This window comes from Prinia subflava, chromosome 2 (genome assembly GCF_021018805.1).
Source record: "Prinia subflava isolate CZ2003 ecotype Zambia chromosome 2, Cam_Psub_1.2, whole genome shotgun sequence".
Lineage (NCBI taxonomy): Eukaryota > Metazoa > Chordata > Aves > Passeriformes > Cisticolidae > Prinia > Prinia subflava.
The window spans coordinates 51,517,308-51,542,432 of record NC_086248.1 but is presented as its reverse complement, the minus strand read 5'-3'; the positions used below and the strand labels follow the sequence as shown (position 1 = coordinate 51,542,432).

Genomic DNA, 25,125 nt, shown 5'->3' with positions numbered 1-25,125 from the left:
GGCTTTCCTGTATTTACACTTAGGGTTAAATTAGTGACACTGTACCATGAAACAAACAGAAGTAGAATGAATCACTGTATCATTCCAATGAACTTCATGGCAAATAAGCTCTTTCTCCTCTAAAGCATGCTTCAGCTTTCTGTCTACCTTTGTCCTTACGATGTTTTCATGCGTGTTTGGTTTTTTCTCTTACAGATAAAAAAGAAGCTGCTGTGTCCAAAGAACTCAAAAGTAAGAAACTACCATCTCTTTTATATGCCAGGCAGTTTCAAAAAGTGCATTTCATTACTCTAAAAATAATAGTGAGTTGTTGAAAATACAAAGAAGAAAGTAGCTACACCGTTTATAATTGAAAAATGACATGTTTAGACTTAGCTGCCTCCTACTTTCTAAATCTGTTCTTATACTACTTCTAACTGCACACTAGTTTGTGACTGACAGTTTTGCCTTTCCCTCTTTCCTATCACTGTCTTCAAAAACAGAGGTTTCATGGGGAAGAAATGTCAGACTGAGGTCTCAGCTGAATGTGATCACAGTGGCAGCAATTTTCATAAATAGGCTGGGAAGGCTGAGAGTTCAGCATGCTGAGGAAGCTCTGAGGAAGCATGTCTAGGTAGCTCTGGTTCCAACAGAGAAGCTTCTGCGTCTGAAGTGAGATGGGAATTGTGCTCTGCTGAAAATAGCCAAAAAGTGCTCTGAGGACAAAGTATCACTGAAAAGGGAAGAGTTACATCTTCCTTTCCTGAAACTTTGCAAGCGTCAATGCCTCAACACAATGAGGACAGTAAGACAGTATCTTTGGTGAGACTTCACCTGCTCAGCATTCTGTTCTGAAAGTACAGTATATAAATGGGACAGAAAAAATGGGAAAAATACGGGCTTCGAAATCTGATTCAAATTCACAGTTAAGGAGTGCACTGACTCTCATTTCCATGCATGAACTTGCGTGACATCTATGGCAGAACAATCTCCTGCCATCCTCAGTCTTCCAGCAATTTAAAGATCTCTTTCGGCAGTGAAAAAAGGAGCTTATACTTGGGTTGTTCTGCAAATTTTGCAGAAATAGCTAACAAAACATTTCAAGTAATGTCTTGTTAGTGAAGTAAGTACCTGTTTTCAAGCAGGTCTTAAAGGACCTATTAATTTGGACACATAATTCCTCAGAGCAGCAAGTGCCTAAAAGGGGCCTACAGGAGAGCTGGAGAGGGACTTGTCTCAATGACAGGACAAGAGGTAATGGCTTTAAACTGAAATTAGGTTTAGATTGGATATTAGGAAGAAATTCTTCACTGTGACAGTGGTGAGGTGCTGGAACAGGTTACACACAGAACTGTGGATGTCTCCTCCCTGGAAGTGTTCAAGGCCAGGCTGGATGGAGCCCTAAACAACCTGGTTTCATGGAAGGTGTCCCTGGCTGGCAGAGGGGTTGGAATAAGATGAACTTTAAGGTCGCTTCCAACCCAAACCATCTATGATTCCTTTCATGGGAGAATTCCACAGCAGCTGCCACAGCAAAATTTCCCACCTTCATCAAATGAGTGAAATATACAGAGTGAAATTTGCAGCTGAAAGTAGTTCATGCAAAGATACAGAATCATTAACACTTAAATAATTAGTGAATAATAAACTGAAAATGGTATACTTGTAAAAGCTAGCTTAATTTTGGGCACTTTTGTTTCAGTGCTGCTAAAAATTTATATAAAAATTAAATAAATTACAGAAATTTTTAGTCAAACGTATCCTTAATTTTATTTTTTTCTCAAAATTATTTTAACTGCTCAGATATTAAATATTTAAAATCAATATCTTTGTATAACAGAAAGAATCCTAATTTTGTTTTAACAGATGTTATGAAAAAAAGTTTTTAAAAAGTCACTGTCAAGCATACTCTAGCTGAGAGCTCAGAAGGGGATAAATGAAAGAGTCCTGCTGTTTTGTCCATTCAACACTTATAGAACATGTCTGCAAAAACAAGCACTCAGAAAAGTGATGCTAAGTAAATTCTTTGAGGTCTTCTACAAATTTCCCTGAAGGAGGGGTGAGCACCCCAAATAATTACAATGCTGTGATAATAACTAAGTTAGGATATAATTATCAGCTGTGGGCTTTTAAATGGGTGGAAATAAAGCAATCCCACACATGCAAACTATATTTTGTTTTCATTCCATTTCACGAGACAATCTGATGCATCTTTTATTAATTTCTCAAAAGACTGGAGGGGAAGGACTCAAAATTACATTCCTGATTTAGCCATGCTCTTTTTCATCGTAATAATACAGTGACAGATGTGAAGGATTAACTAACATTTTTTGGCATTCTGTAATTCAGCTTGTGATTAAAATGATTAGTTATTTCCTCTCAAGATATGAAAACGTGAATTTTAATTTAAAGAACTTTCTAGTTGAACAAAAAATCCATTATGACCATTGGTGGAGTTTATCTTATGGATATTTGTTAAACTATGGTGATTTAAGTACAGTATGTTTGGGTAGTCCCTGAGGATAAAAGCAATTAGCTAATTAACTAAATACCAATAAAGAATGAACAAATCTAGTAGGTTACTTAGGTTCTTCTACATGGGGTTGAGATTCCCCAAACCCCGTTTGGGGATGCCCATACTATTCATCATTAGGACTTTCATTCCACAAGGATGTTCTCTACAAGCAAAGACAGTATACTGCAAATGCTTCATGAGAAGACCAAGAACAGTTAAATGGCCAGAGAGGGCACGTTTCTCCGCTAGGAGAATGCAGCAATTGCTCTTTCAATTGCAGGATCAAACATGAAGATGTTCTCTTAATGTTCCTCTGTTCTTCAGGATGGAGGGAGATTCCTGGTATAGCCAGGTCTGTGGATGTACTCTGCAAAATTCACCAATTTCACCTCTTCTAACCAGGGCCAGTTTCAGATTAGCAGAAAGGATGCCACTGTAAATAGCTGTGGGATCCCCTGAAGTACCACTGCTGAATTCACAAGAGTGAATCCTCAACAGCTGCCAGAGGCTGCTTCAGGACCTTCTGCTCTCATAGCTGCAAGATCAGATGCAGAGACTCCCAGCACACAGCTGCTGCCTGAGGGGCAAGGCCATGATGAAACCCCTACAATATCTGCCTTGCCAGTAGATATTGAACTAGTAAACAGACAAAGCTGAAAGAAGGGATTCAGTGTCTAACAAGCAGAGCTTACTAGCCCTTTAGCTGGTTATTCTGTTGTTGCCTTTGAGTTTATTGAAGACAACTCAGCCTTTCTCCCTTTGGGTAATTTCTTTGTTTAACTCTTCAGTTAAAAAAAAATCTGACAGGCTTCCTCACTGGAAGCCTTTCCTCAAGTTTCTGTGGGGTTTTTAAAATATAATGCTTTGTAATTTTTTTTTAATTCTTTTAAGAGCCAGCAAAAGCTCCTGCAGCCAACCCAGCCATCAAAAAAGTAGCAGCACCAGGTAAAGGAGAAAAATGTTTGCATGCAGTGTATTTCTTGTACTCTTGAACCAGTTTATTGCATCATAGCACCATCTGCTGGATTGCACAGAAGCCAGTGGCTTTTGTTAGTTGTTGGGGTGGGTTTTTTGCCTGTTTTGCCCTAAATCTGTGTGACAATTCATATGTGAAATATTTGCCAGGAAAAATAGTATTTAGCACTGATTTCTAACATTATGTTTGCTTCTTGTTCTCCCATGGCAGCTATGAGGTTTCTTCATATTGGGCCATTCTACAGGCCCTGAAATCAAAAAAGACAATCTGACTGTAAAGTCTGCATTTAAAGCAATATTTACAGAAATTAATTTCCATGTGAAGCTATGTTTGAGTCCTTTGAGAAGGGGATCTGATATTTCAAAGTACTGATCTCACAATAGGTTGTTAAAATGCAGCTCTTAGGTAATCATAAATACATAAATCGTAATAACAAACTTTTAAAACAAATAATGGCATAAATTCCTATCTGGATTTAAATTGGATTGTAAAAATCAAATAATTTTTATTTATTTATGATCTCATGTGCTTCACAGCTGTCTTCAAAAATGTTACATCTCACTTCTGCTTAATTAAATAAAACCCAATATAGTGAATAACAACCTGAATAGTCATTATATTTGTAGTTTGACTACATTTTATATTAACTATCAAAAACCCCCTCAGGAACGGCCATATGAAAATCTGCAGATTATAAAACCATAATATTATTGTAGTCTGAAGCAGGATAGCTGGTGCTGCACCAGACTCTGTGCTACTGAGCTGTGCCTGGTGCTGGCATCCCAGCAGTGGCCAGCCCACACTTCCTCTGCTGCTTCTTGCCTCCAGCTGATCCTTCTGTATGGATCTGAAATATTTTTATTTCTTTTTTTTTTTCTTTTTTTTTCGCCTTTGGAATTGTTTTCTGGCTATCTTTCTCTGATTAAGACTGTTTCAGTAGTCTATCTCAGAGCTCTCCTCCCCTGAAAAGGGGAATAATAACTTGCATCAGTAGGGGTGGTTGGGAATTGGTCAAGGATCGGTGCAAGCCAGGAACACCTGCAGTGTCTCTCTCACAGCAGGGCTCATAGCCTGCAATCACAGTGGATGTGGGTGTTGCAGCCCATACTGCATGGCTGTACAATGCACTGTGTGCACGTGGCCTGGGAAGCACCATTCCCCCACCTGTGCTCCCCATCCCTGCCTGCTGTGTCTGCTTGACACCGTGTTCACCTCTGCTCACACAGCAGGGGTGACAGTGTGAACCACACCACCGCCATGGCTCACAGCTGAAAACTGTCCTAGGGATGTGTGTGTGGCAGAGCCTTCAGCCTGGATCATTTCAGCAAGGCTGGCTCCACAAACATTTATATTCATGTCACTGATAGTTCCTTAAAGCAGCTTTGTTGCCAAAGTGTGTTGTATAGCTAGACCCTTAGAAGTCTCAATAGCACTCTGTAGAAATTATGTTAGAACCATATGCTTATAATTAATTCATTCCACCTGCTTGCATCCAGTATTTGTGTTCATGTTTGAAAAATATTCCAATGAGTCTGCTTGTTGACAAGAATGGTGATGACAGTAATCTGCTTAAGATAAAGAAAGGGGGAAAACTGGTATGGCTTCTTATGGAAAAATAAAATAAGTTTGTCTGTTCTGACACATTTCTAAATATGTAGCTTGCCTTAAAAATTATAAAGAGCAGTAGGTTTTGAATTCTACATTTTAGATTCCCCTCCTGTTCTCTGAAAATTAATTCACCACCAGAATAACTCACCATAGCAAAATATTAAATATGCTTGTTTGGCAACATCATAAGTAGGCTGTTGCCTATTAGCACAGTAAATTAAATATGTTATCCAATTTCATATTTCGTTTTCTTCCATATATCTTATTACACCACAACCTGTACCCAAGAATGCCTAAAGCTCAAGGTTTACTCCTCTTAACAGACTGAACAGACTGAGAGCACAGCTGGTCATCTCACAGTGCATCTACATCACATATGTTCCTGATCTTAATGTCACTGGTTGAGAAATGCCTGCCTAATTCAACATGCACTATTTTTACCTTCCTATATGTATCTGTATATAGAGAAAGCAAAGAAAGTGGATATGGCGTTTGGAAGTCTATGAGAACTTCTGGATCTGCAAGCTGACAGCTGCTCTGGGAAACCAGCCTTAATAAATTTCCATCACCTCATTTTCAAAGTAGATACTTTCAAACATTTCCAGATTTCTCTAATTGGAAAAAAATCACCTCTCTGACAATCATCAGAAATTGGGCTGGAGATCCCAGTATTTGGCTGTAAAGCAGAATAGTTTCACAGATATATGCAAGTAATGCTGTTCTAAAGGGAGAAATCAGAGCTGAAGATGTTTTGTTGCACATCTTCCTCAGTTACCCTGTTTTATGTTTTTCCCATTCTAAATCCTGCAGCCATTCCCTCTTTTTTCCTGCATGGTGCATTGTCTCCCCAGCTGTGCCAGCAGAACAGGTCTGAGAGTGACCTACCCTTATAAAATATCAGCCTGTGCTTTTGCCCTGAGGAGTGGCACAGGTTCCTTCCACAGGATTTCCTCAGGCACTCTCGTGTGTGGGCCCAGCAGGCTCTCCCTGAAGGGTTGCTCAGAGCCAGGGGTGTAGGTAGAGAGTAGCTGCCTCATCCTGACATCCTTTGTCAGGAGAGAGGGCTAGGAGGGAAATCTCCCTCTTATTCCCATCCCTTTGCAGCCTCACACCTCAATCATTATCATGCCCTGCAGCAGTAGTGAATTCTGCTGGGTGAATATTCCAGCTGTCTTTGAGGCAGAGACATCACACCTCAGTTTAGTAAATTTGAAATTTGCTGGGTCTGTTTTGTCACTGTGGGAAATGCATGCCCATGGAGGTGAAGGACAGGGGTGGGAGCACAGGCTCAAACCATGCAGAGAGAATTTCCAGCCAAATGAACAGGAATGTGACTGTATTCCCCAGCAGGCAGCAAGGAGCCTCAGTGCCACTAACCTCATGCATCCTGCAGGCAGGAAGAGGGATGGGGACAGCTCATCTGTGAGTCCCTCTCAGGGGATGGCCTCACTTCATAGGCAAGGCTCCTGTACCTTCTCTGTGCACCAGTGACAGCTCTATCCCCTGATAATCTGCCTGATTTAAAAACCAGCTCTAACTTTTCAAAACTGCAAAAATTAAATCCTAATTACTGCTTAGAGTTTCCCTGGAATGGTCTTGAAATTTTTAATTTAATTTTACAGTATGTTTAATGGATTTTGTACTGTCACTTAACTGCCTAATTAGTGAGTTTAAATGCCAAATTTTCCCCATATTCCTCTATACACACATGCAAAAGAAAAATCTTATTAATCACTCGCTTTGGGTTCATAACAGAAACTCTTTTTGAACACAATTTCCCCCTTGAAAAACCAATAAAATTTAGTCTGGATCCAGAAAGAATAAAATAAGTATGACAGACAATAGCTAATTTTAAGCGCTCAGATTTAAGCTGCATCCAAACTGACTCCAGTTGTACGAGAATTATTATTACTTTATTATGCCACCAATCTTTCTATTGTTTGTAAGAAACAGAAAGAGTACATTTGTATGAAATTATATAGGAAATGAGTTAGTGGGGGTAAGTACAGAATATTAGAATGCAGGCTATACTGAAAAACTTGGTTAGAGGATGGGTTGTATAGGTTCAGATCGCTGCCTAAAGCAAGAAGGACTACTGGTTTTACTGGCAATGGGCACTATTTACTTAGCAGGGAAGTTAATTTTTGGTTCAAGATAAATGATTGTAACGAAAATGGCAGCAGGAAAGCTATTGCCAAGAGCTTTATGGCAATAACCAGTTTTAGTCTACATAAAAAGGAAAAATTACAGAAGTTTATGTCACAGTAGGTATGTTTGAAGTGTAGAAAGGGTTTATCAAGGACCTGGATTATTGATTATTTTTTAATTATCACCTGTAGGACACAAGTGTATAAAAAGTTAATATCATATGTTACAGAAGATTAACAAAAATCAACATTTCTATTGAAAAATTTAGCAACACAATGGAACAGGAAAACTTATCATGAATTATGTCAGGTTTCTCAGATTCAGGTCTCAAGTCACACACCAGGGATGTATTTTACTCACAGCACCACACCCTCTGCATCATCCATCAAACCATGTATTCTCATCTTGTGTAGATATGTGTAGTCAGTCCAAGATGAGGGACTTCAAAGATCAGGGTCAAGTTTATGTTACACACCCTGCTGTAAGCTGCTTTAGAGAAAGGAAAAGAGGCCTGTCTCTCTCACTCTGTAGGGACATAGTAACATTTTCAGTCCTGCATTCTCCTCGGGATCTTATGTCTGAGTGCCTCTGTGTGTCCTGAAATTTCTCTTTATAAGCAACCACTGCACCTGGTGAAAGCATCTCTGCATGTATTTCTGTCATACTGATGTTACCAAGAAAATTATTCTGGTAGCTGGAATAGACAGTTCAATTTTCTGTACCCTGATGTTAACCCTCTCAGACTTTTTCAGAACATAAGCACAGACATTCTCAGGGTTTATATTCTGGGTTTACAGTCTATCTCTTTGGGGGCAAATGTTAGAAGTAACTTATTGAATGTAGTTCAAGCCTTGCAGTTTATTTCTGTACAAAATAAATCTTCACTCAGAAAGCAGGTGTTTATGCAGCAGTAAACAAAATAAAGGAGCCCTACCTGCATTAATATTGCTGCTCAGGGTCTTTAGATTTAGATCCAGGATCGTTCTGTAGTCCTTCTGAATCACCAAATCTTTCTTTTCAGTCCATTTTAACATAATTCTTCTTCTGTCCCATCTTAGCTCTTTGAGAAGTTAAATATCGTATCTTCTCTGATTTAGTAATTTTCTTTCTGGTTTCAATGGGATGGTTCCAGGCTTGCCTGTTTTTGCACAGTAGCTGAAAATTATCTGATCTCAATCCCCAGCAATATGCCAAAGGATGGGAGAAACTGGGTCTTGATCTTCTACTCTTTGTCCCAGGGTGCTTCCACTAGGCTTTACTGAAGCCTCAGAGCTGACTCTGCTCCTGGTCTGCCAGGAATGCATTGTCCCTTCAGCAGCTAAAGCCGTGTTGCTGGTGCAGCAGTCCATCCCTCAGCCACTTAATATCTGCACGAATCTATTATGTGGATGGAGATACATTCCACAAATCATTTCAACCCACTGACATTTTCATCCCAGTTGAAGTCTCAGAAAATATTACAGAACATGATGTCCTAAATTGTCCACAGGATTATGTAAGCTGAGCCATTATCTGACTCTGAATGGGAAAGGAAAAATGAATTCTTTACTTATGTCACAATAGATGATGCCCTGAACGGGGAAGAATTTTCTGATGTTAGAAGATCTTATTTTACAACCAGGAATTCTTTACATATAGGATTTATTTAAATAGAGCATGAAATAGATTAGTTTACACTAAGCTTTCTAATCTGAAATCCAGGTTTTATTCACCAATATTTTTGAATGTTTTTGAGTAAATGGCCTAAAATCCATGACCTTTTTACTACTTTCGCTAGGATGTTGGGACATTATTTTGCATTTATACCTTCCCTAGAGTATTCTCTGTTTCAGGATAATATAGAGTTAAAATAATTTCCAATACTCCCTTTCAGTTCACAGTGTGTGTGAAGATACTTGTACTGTAAATGCAGTCTTGTTTCTTTTTTTCTCACCAGATATTTGCTATGCATCAAAGTACTTTTGTATTGCTAACACAAAGACAGCACTACTTAAAGAGCAAGGCAGGGGGAGCAAGTTAACTACAAAAATGATTTTTATTCATACATGAAAGTAACAATAATGTCAATAAAAGAGGGTCAAGTTAAGTGCAATTAAAAAAACAGAGCTAAAAACATTATGGAAGTGTCCACTCTTTACAGAAAAGGCATTTTAAGGTGGTTTGTTCTGAGTCTGGCAAACTTTCATAGCCCTGAACTTGTTCAATGATTCAAGTGCACTTTTGACTAGAATTGTGCCCAGTTTCAATAAGGATTTAACATATCTTTAGCTCCATCTTGAATTCACAGAATCACAGAATCACTAGGTTGGATGAGGCCTTCAAGATTCGAGTCCAACTCAGCCCTAACACCTCAACTAAACCAAGGCACCAAGTGCCACATCCAATCTTTTTTTAAACACATCCGGGGATGGTGACTCCACAACTTCCCCAGGCAGACAATTCCAGTACTTTATCACTCTTTCTGTAAAAATATTTTTCCTAACATCCAGCCTGTATTTCCCTTGGTGCAGCTTGAGACTGTGTCCTCTCCTTCTGTCAGCTGCTGCCTGGAGAAAGAGACCAAATCCCACTTGACTGCAGCCACATTTCAAGAGGTTGTAGAGTGATTAGGTCACCTCTGAGTCTCTTTTTCTCCAGGCTAAACACCCCCAGCTCCCTCAGTCGTTCCTCACAGGGTTTGTGTTCCCAGCCCCTCTCCAGCCTCGTTGCCTCCTCTGGTTGTGCTCAAGTGTCTCAATGTCCTTCCTGAACTGAGGGGCCAGAGCTGGACACAGCACTCGAGGTGTGGCCTCACCAGTGCCCAGGACAGGGGAAGAATCCTGACCTCCCTGCTCCTGCTGGCCACACCATTCCTGATCCAGGCCAGGACGCCCTTGGCCTCCTTGGCCTCCAGGGCACACTGCTGGCTCCTGTTCAGCTGCTGTCACCAGCACCCCCAGGTCCCTTTCTGCCTGGGCACTGTCCAGCCACACCGTGCCCAGCCTATAGCAGTGCAGGGGTTATTGTGGCCAAAATGCAGGACTTGGCACTTGGACTTATTAAACTTCATCCCATTGGACTCTGCCCATCCATCCAGCCATTCCAGGTCTCTCTGCAGAGCCCTCCTCCCTTCCAACAGATCCACACACGCTCCCAGCTCAGTGTTGTCTGCAAATTTACTCATGAAAGACTCAACCCCCTCATCCATGCCATCAGTAAAGATATTGAAGAGAGCTGGCCCCAGCACAACCCCCTGAGGGACACCACTGGTGCCTGGCCCCAGCTGGATGCAGCACCCTTCACCTCCACTCTCTGGTCCTGCCATGCAGCCAGTTCCTGACCCAGCAGAGAGAGCTCCTGTCCCAGCCGTGGGCTGCCAGCTTTTCCAGGAGTGTGCTGTGGGAGACAGTGCCAAAGGCCCTGCTGAAGTCCAAATAGAAAACATCCACAGCCTTCCCTGCATCCACCAGGCGAGTCACCTAGCAAAGCATTCAAGGGCATGCTTAAGCTTTGTTGAGTCCAGACTATCACATCCACTACAGATATAATTATCTTTCCAGGCATTAATGTTTTGGAAGTGGTACCAGCTTCGCTTTGTGAGAATGGGAGTAAATGGGCCTCATCCAGTTCATTGTGATAATTATGAAAATGATACTTGATTGCCAGGGGAGCAGTGGTGGGGATTAGACTTTTCTATAACATGTATGCTTATATATTACATCTACAATTTATGATGGACAGTTTCGATGCTATGGCTTTCTGCCTGTGAAGAAAAGTCTCAGGCCAAATAAATGGAACTGAACATGGCTGAATTTCATCTAGGCTTTTATTTCTTTTCTTTGCACAAAATTATTCTCAAATATTTCCCAGCAAGGTAGCAGCTTTCAAACAAAGATACTGAAGAGAGAACTGTCACCTGCTTTCCTTTTCTTCACAAAAATCCATCAAGAAAACTGTTTATTGTCCTCCACAAAAGATGATCATATGTAGAGGAGTGAGTATATGTGTGGCACAATTTCACATTTTAAGAGATTTCCTTAGTGTTTTCTTATTTCAGAAAGAAATGAATTTGTACAGTTCATGATCTTCATAAATCAAAGTGTAAAGCAGCAGTGGGGTTTTCTACAATGATCAAGAAAGTAAGAATAGCAGAACACATACTCTTTGGGAGCAGAACAGGAAAAATCTAGTTTGATGCAAGACTTTCTCATGTGGATTACCTCAGGTCTAACAACAGGACTGAACTCATATTGCAATATTTCCCTTCAGCAGAAGGGACTAAAGGGATCTCCTCTTTATCTAAATGCTTATGTTTGCAATATTCTTAATGACAGGATATCTTGGAGAGCTTTACCACTCTCTCTCATTTGGTTTTAATTAACCATCATGATACGAGGTTCTGAGAGGTTTTTATATATCGCTTATAAAACCAAGATTATAAAACTGTAAGACCAAGCCAACTTTCTGCTAAGGATTCAAGTACTTAAGACACTGCATAGAATATTTTAACAGTAGATTGGACTGAAATACTTCTGGTAAAAGATTAACAGCAGTACAGAAAGCACCATTTTTATGCAGCTACTGAGTGCAAACAGAATGGGGTTGGTTTATTAACACGTGGTGCATCCCACACAACAGCGTATCCACTTGAAATGCCATTTATTTAAACTTTTCCAATCTGTGTCATTCCCAGTACAACTTTTGTTTTCCTGAACCCTTCTTGGACATGAATGCTTTATCTGAGTTAAAAAATAATAGGTGCACACACACGCTCATGCATGTGCTCACATACCTATATAAATTATGACAGGCAATCAATTGTTCTTTCCTGTCGGGTAGCAGAGGGTCACACTTTGTCTATTCTGGTACTAAAAATTAAAATTCACCTCAGCAAATTTGCCAGCCTATATGCTTTTCAGCACTGTTTTTTCTTTAGGGAATAATGTGGCTTAGGGAAGAGCTACAGAGGCAGGTTCAAGTTCTTTTCTGTCTTCCACCTACTCTGGATTGCCTAGGAGTATGTCACTATAATGAAGCAAAAAGCACATTTGTATGGTTTTATGGGAACGTTATACATAACTTTGCCAGTTTTCATAAAAAAAGAAAAACAGTCTGTTTAAAATATCAGAGCAAATAAAGATGGTAAAATGTCAAACTAAATCAAATCTCAATTCCATGCATGGTAGAAAAATACTATATTACCAGCAAAACTTCCCTGAATAAAAATATGTTGAACAGTCTCAAATACATGCAAAAATGGTTAAATATAAAAATAATGAAAAATGCCGTGGCAAATATCTAATGTGTTTACAGCTGGAAATATCCTTTCATGTGTCATACTAGGTACTTGAAAGTACAAAAAAAGTAAAGAATAAGACATTGAGATCAAGTCAATGGTAACTTGTGGCAAACAGGAATGATCTAGACCTGAAATTTCCTGCACTTTGTAGCTTGTGCAATGAAAGTTTTCAGTTTATTCCAATCAAATCTCAAATGAATCACCTGAAGTCTCATATCATGTCAGATTTGCCAGAAATGCTTGATGTCAAATTCTATGTTATTCATTTTTATAAATTTTCTCATGGAAAAGGATTTTATTTCATATGCCTCTAGAAATAAATTTATTATTTATGAAAGAAGCTGTATAAGCCTTTCCTAATGTTTGCAGTTTAGGGGGAAAAAAAAAGTGAAATAAAACTAAATAAACTGATTATTTTATACTTTGCCAAAATACTTGCTGAGTGTGGCTGGGATCATTCTGTTCCCTGATCTCCTGAGAGCTAAGAGATCTTAGAATGAGAGAGAAAAATAATTGCCTCAGAACCACTAAAGACAGAATTACATTTCCTTTAGTTTCCAGGAAGCTGAGCAATATTCCTGAGCAACAGTAAAACAGAAACCTCCACAATACCCGTGAAAATTATAATTTCTAGAATGAGTCCTAAAATATCTGTATGGTAGTGGAGAATCTGGAGAGCACTCAGGCCACACAAATTCAAAGCTGCAGATGTTGCAATGATCAAGAGCATTTAGGCAGCCAAACTACTGAGTCCCAAACTTTTGTCCTCTCAGTTTTTGCTATATTTTTCCTCCTTGACCTGTGTTAGAATTGCAACCCAGGCTAGGATGCCATCAAGAAAGTACATTTATTCAGGCAATAAATACCAACCTGCTCTCTATTTCAATCACTTTTTCATATTGTTGGGAAAATCACAGCCATGACTCTTTTTTCTTGATGACACAAACCTGCTTCGTGATAATTTCACTAAAATTTGATTTCTCAAATAAAATGTTTCATTAAAGAACCTACAATATTTTTAATATTTGTTATGTAATCAATACACTAAAATGTGCTTTATATGACGATATTAAGACTAGATCCATGAGTTCAGTCAATCTTGATGCTTTGAAATGTACATTTTGGCTCAGATTCTTTTTTTTTTTTTCCTTTTTTTTTTTCCTTTTTTTTTTCTTTTTTTTTTCCTTTTTTTTTTTCCCCTTTTTTTTTCTTTTTTTTTTAATTTTAATGCAATTTTATACATGGCTTCTGGGGGGGAAAAGAAAAATAACTTTTACTTAAGAACTTGGCTCAGAGCTTTATTTTGGAAACTACATTTTTCTTTGAAATATATATAAGATGACTCTTCAGAGAGATTTAAAAACTCAGACAAAAAGGAGTATTTTATTTCAGATAGAATGGAAATGTGTTGTTTGATATAAGCTTTTTTTGGGGTGGGAATATGGAGCAATGACATATTTTGTTTAAAACTTAACAGTTGTGTGGTTTTTCATATTTATGATCAGTCTTTCAAATATTAACTATTTTCATAGCTCTGCATGAAGTAATTTTTTTTCACTCACTGTGCAGTCAGTATTAGCATTGATTACAAATTATTATTTAATGGAAATATTATTCATATTAATGTTGCTGATAAAAGTATTTAATTTTATGTTGGAAGTTCTTTGTTCCTTTTTCTTATTCAGTTGAATGATAGGTCACATCTATGAATAAGTTTGTTTTTAGTGAGGCTACAACATTCAGAATCACTTTGAACATGGAACTTTATATCTTGATTCCAGAGTGGAAACTGTTTAAACATTATTGTTGCTCAACTCTATACCACAGCTTTAATACGAATATAACCTATAATAAGCCTGGAGAAAATACAGCTATCAGATACTGGTAGGCAATGAGCTTGTATTTAACAGTATTCACTTTGAGTCCTGTGTGCAGTTTTGAGCACCACAATATAAAGATATAACTTTATTAGGGAGCATCCAGAGGAAGATTGTTAAGATATTTAAGTGTCTAGGGGAGAAGTCATATGAGGAGTGGATGAAATGACTTGGTTTGTCCAGCCCAGAGGAGAGGAGACTGGGGTAGACCTCCTTGCAGTCTGCAGCATCCTCATGAGGGGAAACAGAGGAACAGGCACTGATCTCTGCTCTGTGGTGACAGTGACAGGATCTGAGGGAATGGCCTGAAGCTGTACCAGGGGAGGTTTAGACTGGATATTGGGAAGAGGTTCCTCACCTAGAGGATGGCTGGGCACTGGAACAGGCTCCCCAGGGAATGGTCACAGCACCAAGCCTGGCAGAGTTCAAGAAGCACCCAGACAATGCTCTCAAGCACAGGATGTGATTCTTGTGGTTATTCTGTGGAGAGGCAGGAGCACAACCCAGTGACCCTTGTGAATCATAGAACCATAGAATATCCTCAGTTAGAACTCAGTAATGTCCCTTCCAACTCAGGGTGTCCTATGATTTGATGATTCTGGGGTATATCTTGTGATCAGTCAGCTCAGATACTCTTGAATTTAGGAAATGTTCCCTGTGTGGATCCCAACTTGCACAGCACAGCCTTTCCATATGCTGTTTGAAAGCGTCTGCAGACAGAAAAAGCTTAACTATTTTTTTTGCTACTGTGAATGTCAGCATTGGCTGGTAGATGTTGTTCAGTCTCTTTCTGCGGGAGGCTGTCCTGATCCTTCTGTGTTAAAGCACATTTTTGCAGCATGGAAAGAGGTATTACAGAAACTACCATTAAAAAGTAGGTGTCCTGAAACACATAAATTGGGTTGCAGACCTCCATTTAAAACACCCTGAAGCAAAACTACAGATGTTTTAACCTACACTGTTTCTATGGTTTCCTTTTAGCACCTTATTATAAAAGATGAATCCTTTGCTCTCCATTATTAACAGCTTATCTGACCTTGTTTATCTAGTGTGAAAACCACTGAAGAGATTGATTATAAACATAAAGGATTTATTTTGACATACTGGAAAGCAGCAAGGACTCACTAAACTGGGAGTCCATAGGAATGTGTCACATCCAGTGGCCAAAAGTAACATGAAAAATTATTGTCCAAGGCAATCAAACAAAGCATTACAAGAAGAGAAATGTACACTTTACTGTTTTTTTCTTTTTCAGAACCACATAAAAAAGAAAACATAATGGAAGCTGGTGAATATTCTATTCTTTTTATTTTACTTTTAAACTGTTCTAATATTTTAAAGTAATTCTTGTCTGAAGTCAATATTTGATACTTTTTAAAATTTGTTTTTACAGGCAAAACAACAAAGAAAGAAGCAAAAGTACATGGTAAGTCCTGTAAAAGACTAAGTTTTAGAGTCTCATTTATCTGGTTTGATTTTCAGCTGAGACAGGATTAGGTAGAGGGATTAAAAAAAATAAAGTCACGAATATAATTTTGCTGGTTTAATTAATGTTACTTAAGCAATTGAATGGATGTGGAACAACCATTCGATCTTCTGGAACTGAGATCTAATTAAATGTTGAGAACAAGAAGAGGGTGAGAATTCTCTATTTCAGCTTTTAAAAGGTTTGTCTATTCAAGGAAAGTAACAGTAAATTGATGGAGAAACAAACAAAACTACAAGATTCAGAATGTGGAGGGTAGGAAAAAAAAAGTACTGTTTAATTTTTTTTATGCCAAGCATCCATGTATAAAGATTTTCCTCTTTTTACAGCCAAGCTTGATGACTCATTCATCAGATGACTCTATTTTCTCACATAGAAATTCGGAGCAAGAAATACCTACAGTAGACAGTCAATTTGTAGAAAAATGAATCTGTCCTTTTCTATAATGTAAAAACCTGTTACAGGGCTTCAGAATGCAGGTGTGAATAATGAAAAAAGATAAATATGATAGTTCAATTAATTTGCATTTAGTTAGTGCAATAATGAAGGATAGTAAAGAAAATAATCTGAGAAAACTTATAAAAAAGGAAGACTTTTGAAACTGGATCATCCTCTGTTTCAATTCTAGAAGTTCCAATAAACTGAAAAAAAAAAGAAAAAGAAAGGAACAATTCCTAATTTCTGCAAATCACTGAAATTTTAAAAAGAACATTTCTATTGCATACCTTCCACCTGTGTTGAATATATGCCCATTCTGGAGCCTATTTTACTCCTTGTCTCATTTTCATACTTGAAAATAGCAGAGCTATTGAAGCTCTGTATGCAACTTATCTATTGGCCTTGTTTTCCACTGCCTTTAATCTGCAGGTTAATTAGTCATCTGTCATGAGACTATCTAAACAAGCAACATATGTGTATATCAGTTTTTCTCTACATAAAAAAATGAACTCCTGCTCTACCCAGATAGGTAGCATATTGAAAAAGGGAAGAGATGTTAAGATCAATTTTAATTTCTTTATTCATTTATGCAATTTGGCTCTGTGAATATTTTCTTTTATTTTACAGCATCTGTGGTAACTCCAAAGTCAAAAGGTGAGTAATTTGATTTGTTTTGAAATTTGAAATGGAAGCATGCGGCTGTTAGCTTTACAGTAATGAAAGAAAAATTCTTGTGAAAAAAAGAAAAAAAAAACCAGTAGGACTTATTTAAAAAAACAAGTCTTTTAAATTACAATAGTGTCTTCCTTGCAGCATCTCAAAGCAGGCATCTTTTCCTCAGATTTTTCATAGACCAGCTGTAATTCTCCAATAATATGAAATTCAGTTTCTAACCTTAACTCAAGCCATAAGGCTTTTGTGAAAGGGCAGAAAGGAGAAGTGACCAATCTTCTACAGAGATGACACAAAGCAATATTTCTCTTTTTGCCACTCTAACTGCAGGACAAGCCCAGTGACTGAACAGTTGTTTTCCATAGGGAGTCTGGGGAGCTTTGCAGGGAGGTTTGGTGTAAGAGTTTTTGCCTACCTTCCATACATGAACTGTCCATGGCGAAAGGCAGGAGGTGTGAGAACACCAATGCTTGCTCCAAAGTTTGCTCCTTTCCACACGGCACAGGGAATTGGGACTGATGAGAAAAATCAAGGTCATAAATTCAAGCTGAGAAAATATAGTAAATATTTGTTTCAAATCAGTGTCTGGTTTTTAGATACATTCAATGTAAGTTACTAGCTCCAAATTGCCTTCAAGAACTTTACAGATTTCAGTTGTAACTTAAAAATGGAAAATGAAATGTCAGATTACAAGCTGCCCTTCACTCTTAGCCCATATTTACTCATGTCAATGACCATCATACTTTTATTCCCTTTCAGACCAATGGGGGGAAAAAAGCTTTAGAAAGTTCAGTCAATTAAGAATAAGTAGAAAAAAATTAGTTTCCATTATATAATATAGGAATAATTCCATTATTTCTGATGTCAAAGAGCAGTGTCACAACTCAGTGTTGGCCTCAGCCATCTTAGTTTTACCATAGGCTCAACTGAATATTGAACCTGAAGTTGTTCTCCAGTGTCTAAGTAATGACAACTTTGTTTTACTCTTCATTAAATAAAAATAAGATGATTTTAGCTCTGGGGTAATTGTTGATTTCTTAAAAATTTTTTGTTAACAATTCATCTAAATTTAACTTTATGTTGCTAATTTTGAAACTCAAACATAGCCTGTACTCCAGGGGAAAAATCATATTAAAATGTTACAGCTGTTCCTTTTGCCGTTTAGTAAGAATCACAAAAGAATGCTGTTATTTTCTTCTATTTTTTATATTGATGCAAACAAATTCCAGTAGTGTTTAATAGTAGTCATTAGTAGTCCGAAGAAAATCATTGCTTTTTGATCCATATTGCTCTACATTGGTGTTATTTATTTGTTTGTTTCTCATTTTTCTGCTGTTAGTCCTTAGAGACTTAGCAGCTCTCTGGGCACAATGTGATTTTCAGCATTCAGCAGGTGTTGGCAAATGTAAAATTTTTTAACCATCTTCATGGAAGGCAAGCAATTCTGCTCAGAAATAAAAAAAAAAAAAAACCCTAGGCTTTTGATGAAATTCTCTTCTTTGGTAATTAAAAAAATTAATCTGCTGGCATTGAATGAGGTCTGGACCATTTCCACTAGCCTGTATTACTTATGAACTATCAAATTCACATGGAACTTTCTTGCATTTTCTAACAAGTCTCACTACAGCATGAATTTTTTTCATTTCTCCATGTAAAAGAACAGTTCCTAAACCATAACATACACTTCTTAGGTTAATGATTTATTGATGTTTGTGATGTCACAATGAGGAGCCTCTGACCTCAGGCTTCACTGAGTGAATTTTTTTTTGTTTCCAATGAGAATGATTTCTTTCAGTCTTCCATCACATTGAGCATATATCTCAAAATAGCTTTAAAATCAGTGACATTTTAGAATGCATATTTTTGATGCGGATGCTAGTTATGCAACCTGACTCTTTTGGGATAAAAATATTCTGATAAATTTGATTGTAGCCTACAACTATTGAGACTGAAAAAATATTTGACTGATGAATTGCTCTCCTGGCCACTTTCAGCATAAAACAATATCTGCTGACATTGTCTCCCATTTGTTTCCTAAGAGCTTATGATGGAATCAGAGAAACAATTATAAAGTATATGCCCATTTGATCTACATTATTCCAAGTTGTCAAGAATTTGCTGAGAAATGACAAAATATATGTGGGAGTATTACTCCATTTATTCAATCTATTTTTTGAAACTATATTTTACTGAAAATATAGATCCCTGATGAATTTCTGATTTTACCTTCATGTGCACATATTTTATTTTATATTGTTTCATGCGGGGGTTTTTGTGGGTTTTGTTTTGGATAGGGGGTTGTGTTTCTTTATTTTTTTTAATGCCTGCCATTCTGCAGAGGAGAAATTATAATACATTACAATATTCATGTTACTTTAGTCATATGGCTAAAAGATCAGCTTTTCAAATGGGGAATACCTGGAACAGGATAAAGTTTCAAAATGAGATCATCTTTCAGGCTGCCATTCAGAAATGACAAAAACTTTAGAAAAGCCCAGTGGAAAGGATGACATCTTGACCTACTCAAAAAACTTGTCTCTGTTCTGATGGAGACAGAGACAACCAAACCTTCTGAATCGTATTCCAAACACTGACTCTATGTGGATGGGCTTCCTATTTATACAGGCTTTCAAAGTGACAACTATTACCTTGATGATGAAAGACCTCTCAGCGTCACCAAAGCAGCTCATGCCTCTCTTCTGAAAAAGCAAAGGGAATGACAGAATGTCCTGTTTGTCCTTCCAGATACTGCTCTGCCGTGTGTAGGTGATGTCACTTGGCAGTTCCCAAAAGTTACTGAAGCCCTGTTCTGTCTCAGCAAGTTCTTCTTCACAAGCACTCACTCACTAACTCATGGAAGTTTTTTTGCATTACTGAATTCACTGGTAGCCAGAATTCTGTTAAAAATGCTGGTTGTTATAGCAGCCTCAATGCTTCTCAAGGATGGATGTTTCCTTCATGATTACCACACTCGTGGTCTACCACCACCAAATACATTTGATGACTAAACACCTGATTTTTGCAGAAAGCTGTATTTCTCTTCTAGCCTGAAGTTCAGTATCCAGAAAAAATACTTTTAGTCCATTAGTATTCTGACTTTCAGAAATTTTACAAACCAAAACTGCTTTCATTTCAGCTAAAAAGTATTAAAAAATGCCTTGAAAAAAACAATAGTTCTCAATAACTCATTTAACTCTTGTCATAGCTGTTTTTGCAGTTTTAATGCTAAAACTATATTTTGAAATGTGTATGGGACAGGTCCCTTTTCATATGTTTGTTTCCATATTCAAACAGATTTATTTTTCAAGATATTGACCATTTCAGTAAGCATTTTAGAAGCACAGTGGTATTGATTTGCTCAGTGGTAGGGTTCAGTGCTCAGATTCATCGTGGCTTATCAGTGTCTGGTTCATGGTTAGTATAAGTAGTACTGTTGATCTGGGCCCATGAATCACCATGGATGATAATAGCAGAGGTCTACAATAAATATTAAGGATCTTTGGTTCTATTTGGCTTTCTCTATGTCCATGAACACCAATAAAAAATTAGGTACTTAGATAGAAATGGAACGCTCCCTTTTTTTTTTCTTTGAGAATCGAGTCAGATGCATTTTCAACCTAGATTTTATTTTCAGCAAAATTGAAGATTATCTTCAATAAAATAAGTTCTCTGAGGTAACCGAGGTGCAGAAGTGCAATATTTCACTATTTACATGGATCTTGCTCACAAACACCTGCTCCCATCACAAGGGAGTAATTGGTGCCTGTGAGTGGGTTCACCCCACTCAACATGAAGCTGTTCATCTATCAGTGAAAAGTACACCTGACTTTTCACTGAATCTCAGATTCAGGGAATCTGGGAACAGAAGAAAATTCCTTTGGTCCCCAGCCCACCAGCAGACACTGCAGACAGGCCACAGCTTATTAACTGAGCTGAGCTGATCTGCTTGAGCCATCATGCCCAGCAGTTTCAGAATGCTCTTGAAAGGATGTCCTGGTGGTGGCCCTGGGGCCAGACTTGCAGCCCAGGCAGCAGGGAAGAAGTGAGCACACATGGAGGAACCTTATAGGTTCTTTGAATTCCCTTTTTCACCATAAATAATGATAACAGAATGTGACCCTCAGAATTTACTTTGTCTCTAAAAGCCAAACTCTTAATTTTCAACTGTGATTTGTTCTAATAAAATGACAGGGTGAAATAACAAGCTGAGAGGTTGTTATATGTAATAATGACCCTGAAGCTGCAAAGACATTTTCTCTACCCCTCAGATGTAAACTAATTTTCACTGTCCACTTTACATCCTGCCACTTATGCTGATTGTTTGTTATTTACTTTCAAACAATGACAGTGAAGCTTATTTTCTTAATGCCACATTTTTTGTCTCAAACACTGTAAGTGGATAGCCTTTTAAATTAAAGTAAGGATTTTATTTAGCATAATAGTTGTAAATTATGGCTACAAAAGCTTGATTTCACAGAAGGGTTGGATGTACCCCTTGCAGCTAAGCATGTATATTTATAGATTTACAATATTTAACCCCAAATAATTCAACATGGTAAGAAATACATAGGTTGTCTGAAAGATATAATCTTGTACATCACCAAACCTGCAGTGTAAATTGTCAGAAACTATAAAAGATGCCCATATTTATGTGAGCAAAGTTTAATGGTTCCCCTTCCTGCACCACCTCTTCTTAGATAGTTTCATCCTTAATATCCCTTATCTCCCAAGATGTAAATGAATTTATGAACTGTGCTTGCGAAGCTTGTGAATAAGCAATTGGACATGTCCATGCATGCTGACCTGGGCTGTTACAGCTGCTTCCCCTGGTGTCAGTAAAGGTTAAGCAGCCCTGCTGCACAAGTGCTCTGGTTCATGCTTATTGCTTGCCCACAGGAATCTCAGTATTCAGAAGGATCACGTTAGATGTCATAACATACAGTCCATTGGTGGCCTGCTACCTTCACTGAGACTAGCCTCGTGCTTAAAACGGAGAATGTGGGGCAATCTTATGCTGTGTCAGGGGTGCAGAGTGGAGGTTTCTTGCTGGTTCAAACAGAAACCCATGCTTGCTTGGGGAACTCTCGAATGGCTGGGCAAGGTGAAGATCTGCTTGTTTTGCTCTCTTCTCCATTACAAAATATGTACTACAGTTTAGTCCCTCTTTCATCTGACATCGCAGAATCATAGAATGGTCTGGGTTGGAAAGGACCTTAAATATCATCTAGTTCCAAGCCCCCTGCACTGGGCAGCCCTACCTTCTGCTTGATTAGACCTACTATTTATTTTCTAAAAGAAAATTAAAAAAGGAAATTACTCTTCTTTCAGACAGACAAAAAATATCTATTATGTATTCATATCATGGGGGGGGAATATCATAGTTGCAAATCTTTGAAATCTTTTGGCTCAAAATAATGTGTAGGCATTTAATAAGAACTTTGTCTGATGTAATAATACCTCTGACTAGAAATCTTAGTTAAACCATGTCTTTTATTTGCAGGAGGACTTGAAAAAAAAGAAGGAAAAGCAACAAAGGCAGCAGTGCAAGGTAAAAAGAAAACAAAACATGTTGGCGTTATCTATCTTAAAATATAATTGCACAGAAACAATAACCTCAGATTCAGAAAGCTGGATGACAGCAACCTTTAAATCCATTGGTTCACCAGAATTTTTTCAGAGTTCTGTTGTATTGGTCAGAGCAACAGGGAATTTCCATTATAAAATTGGGTTTGTCCCACTTCCATAAAACTGCCACTGCAACAAAAAGCTTGAGGCACATGGCTGCCCACTTCAGATGAAAGGCTCTGTGCTGAGACCTAGTGTCCCACTGGGCTTGCAAGAGGCTTCCTGCCCCTGTAGCCTGGACAGGGATCAGCTTTTGCTACTCTGAGAGTGTAACTTCCAATGAGGTAAAAGAGCAGAGGCCCTCTGAAGTCAGCTGAGCTGCCCTTCTTGTCCCAGATGAAACACCAGCCCCATGAACAGTCACAAAGGTCCACTGTAGAGAATCTCAAAAACTTTTGAGACCAGACCTTGTAGAAATTTTTCGCAAAAATCTTAGGATTGGTATGGATAAGGCATGAGTGGGATTGTCTGAGTGGGAACACCAGAAGAAAGGCTGCAAGGACCACATGTTGGTGGCACGTAGTTCAGAGGGTCAAAGTCTATATCCAGTGTCACAAGCCAACAACAGCAGGAATACCAAGGAATGCTCTACACCAGGGCCAAAACAAAACTCAAGCCACTGAGTGAACACAAAAAGAGGACTGATGCCTTAAGCCATCTAAAGATGTGTCTTTTCCTATTATATACATTTATATTATTATATTGTTATATTATTATTATTATTATTTTCAGCATTATATCTTGCATACTTGCTTCTTGTATACTTGTTTAAAACAATCCATTCTTTTTTAGGCTAGTATGGTAAGAAGCAAAATAATGAAAAGGGGCTCTAAATCCCCACAGCTTATCAGTTCAGGCTTCCTTTAGGTGATACACAGCCCAGCTGCCTACCGATTTTTGTATTTACTCATGCTCAAATTGGCAGCTAGAGCCCTGATTATGAACTTGCCAGTAACCTGTAGTATAAGGTGTAAGACATGTTTACTGGTGCAGCTTTGGTCATTCGAGCTATTATTCCTCTCTTTTCTCCAGTTTTTCAGCTTCAGCTTTACTCAGAATTACTCAAGCCAGCACAGACACCCTGCAGCAGCTGTCAGCTGCTTGGTAGTTGTCATGGAAAATGTTATAATTAGGTGGGCCTTGGCCTAGATTTCAGTCGATGTTGGGCTGGGTATCTCCACATTACTTTCCATTGCCACACAAGCGCTCCAGACATCTGCACTGCTTCCCCTCTTTTTGTCTCTCATGCAGCAGTGAGGTGTGTGCAGTTGCTGTAAGATTTGTCCCTTCCACGATGTACCACCATTAGCTGGGATTTTATCTGCCAAACATTTTAACTGTGCCATAAAGAGCACAGACTGAGCAGTACAAACTATAGTTCCACGTGGTTGGCATGGAGGAGGGTTTTCTAAGCCACAGGTTGTGGTAACCAAGGAACTCAGAAGGGGGGCAAACTGTTTCCCATGACAGTAGCAGCAGCAGCAGCAGCAGCAGCACTGTCTCCCCAAGCCAGCACCATCTAGTCTCTCCAAGCCAAGGGGATAAGAACAACATGTAATGTCTGTCACAACTATTGCTGCAGCTACTCCCTAGTGCTGGCAGCAGCTCAGTTCCTCTGATGCACAGAAGCGAGCACAAACACTTTCACGCAGCAATTCCCTCTGTTCTTGTTTCTGCTCCCTGTATGTATGGACCTGCTGCCAACACACTTATCAGCCAAAGACAAACATGTCAAAAAAACTTTCTGGATGCTTTTTGAATATTACTGTGTACTTATATTCCTCACAGAAGAGTACTTTGGATCAGGATGCATTTCAAAAAGTAGAGGGATTCAGTCCTGGTGAAAATTAGGACTTGCTATCTGAGAAAAACAGTATAAGGAGACTTGCAGGAAAATCTGGAGTGTTTGAGGCTGGATTTGCTCAGCAATCAGGACATAACTTCATTGTTTCGAACAAAGGCTTTAGTGATTATTGCAGCTTTGACCTCAAATCCCCACATCTATAAACGGACTGAAAGATTGTAGCAACATATCAGTTCAATAATATTTTATTTGTTTTAAAGCCAAACTACAAGTAATATTTTTAACTGTTAAAAGCTGAGCAAGAAGGCACTTGACTTTAACTCTTTGAACTATTTGTTTGAAAAATGTCATGAGCAAATATCAGATGGTTTCCAGGAAGTTAATGCCTGAAAATTATTATTTAAAAGAGATGATAAAAAGGTGTTGTTTTTTGGGTTTTGTTTGTTTGTTTTGTTTTGTTTTGTTTTGTGGTGGTATCCAATAGTCCTAAGAAATGAGATTTGCTATCAGTTAAAGATATATCAGACTAGGGGATTTTATATTCTTTGTGCATGTATGACAGGCAATAGGTGGGAACCATAAACTTTATTGACATACTTTGTCAATAAACAGTGGAGGTTCAAGATATATTTGAGCACTTAGGGTCAATATGCATTTAAATACATTTTCATTAATTGATTATATTTTTAAAAAATTTCATGTGAGCATGTATTCTAACA

The 25,125-nt window shown here is 38.2% G+C and overlaps 1 protein-coding gene across 16 annotated transcripts in view; it reads left to right on the top strand.

The window, feature by feature from the left end:
- Positions 1 to 25,125, top strand: part of TRDN (triadin) — a 235,493-nt gene that overhangs the window by 136,062 nt on the left and 74,306 nt on the right. For 14 of the 16 annotated variants that reach the window (XM_063389928.1, XM_063389926.1, XM_063389924.1 and 11 more), the window contains 6 exons: positions 196 to 231; positions 3,386 to 3,439; positions 15,637 to 15,669; positions 15,775 to 15,807; positions 16,933 to 16,959; positions 22,478 to 22,525. In XM_063389928.1, coding sequence (XP_063245998.1) covers positions 196 to 231; positions 3,386 to 3,439; positions 15,637 to 15,669; positions 15,775 to 15,807; positions 16,933 to 16,959; positions 22,478 to 22,525 — 231 coding nt within the window. The remainder of the gene's footprint in view (positions 1 to 195; positions 232 to 3,385; positions 3,440 to 15,636; positions 15,670 to 15,774; positions 15,808 to 16,932; positions 16,960 to 22,477; positions 22,526 to 25,125) is intronic. The other 2 variants (XM_063389925.1, XM_063389922.1) reach the window with 1 other exon arrangement.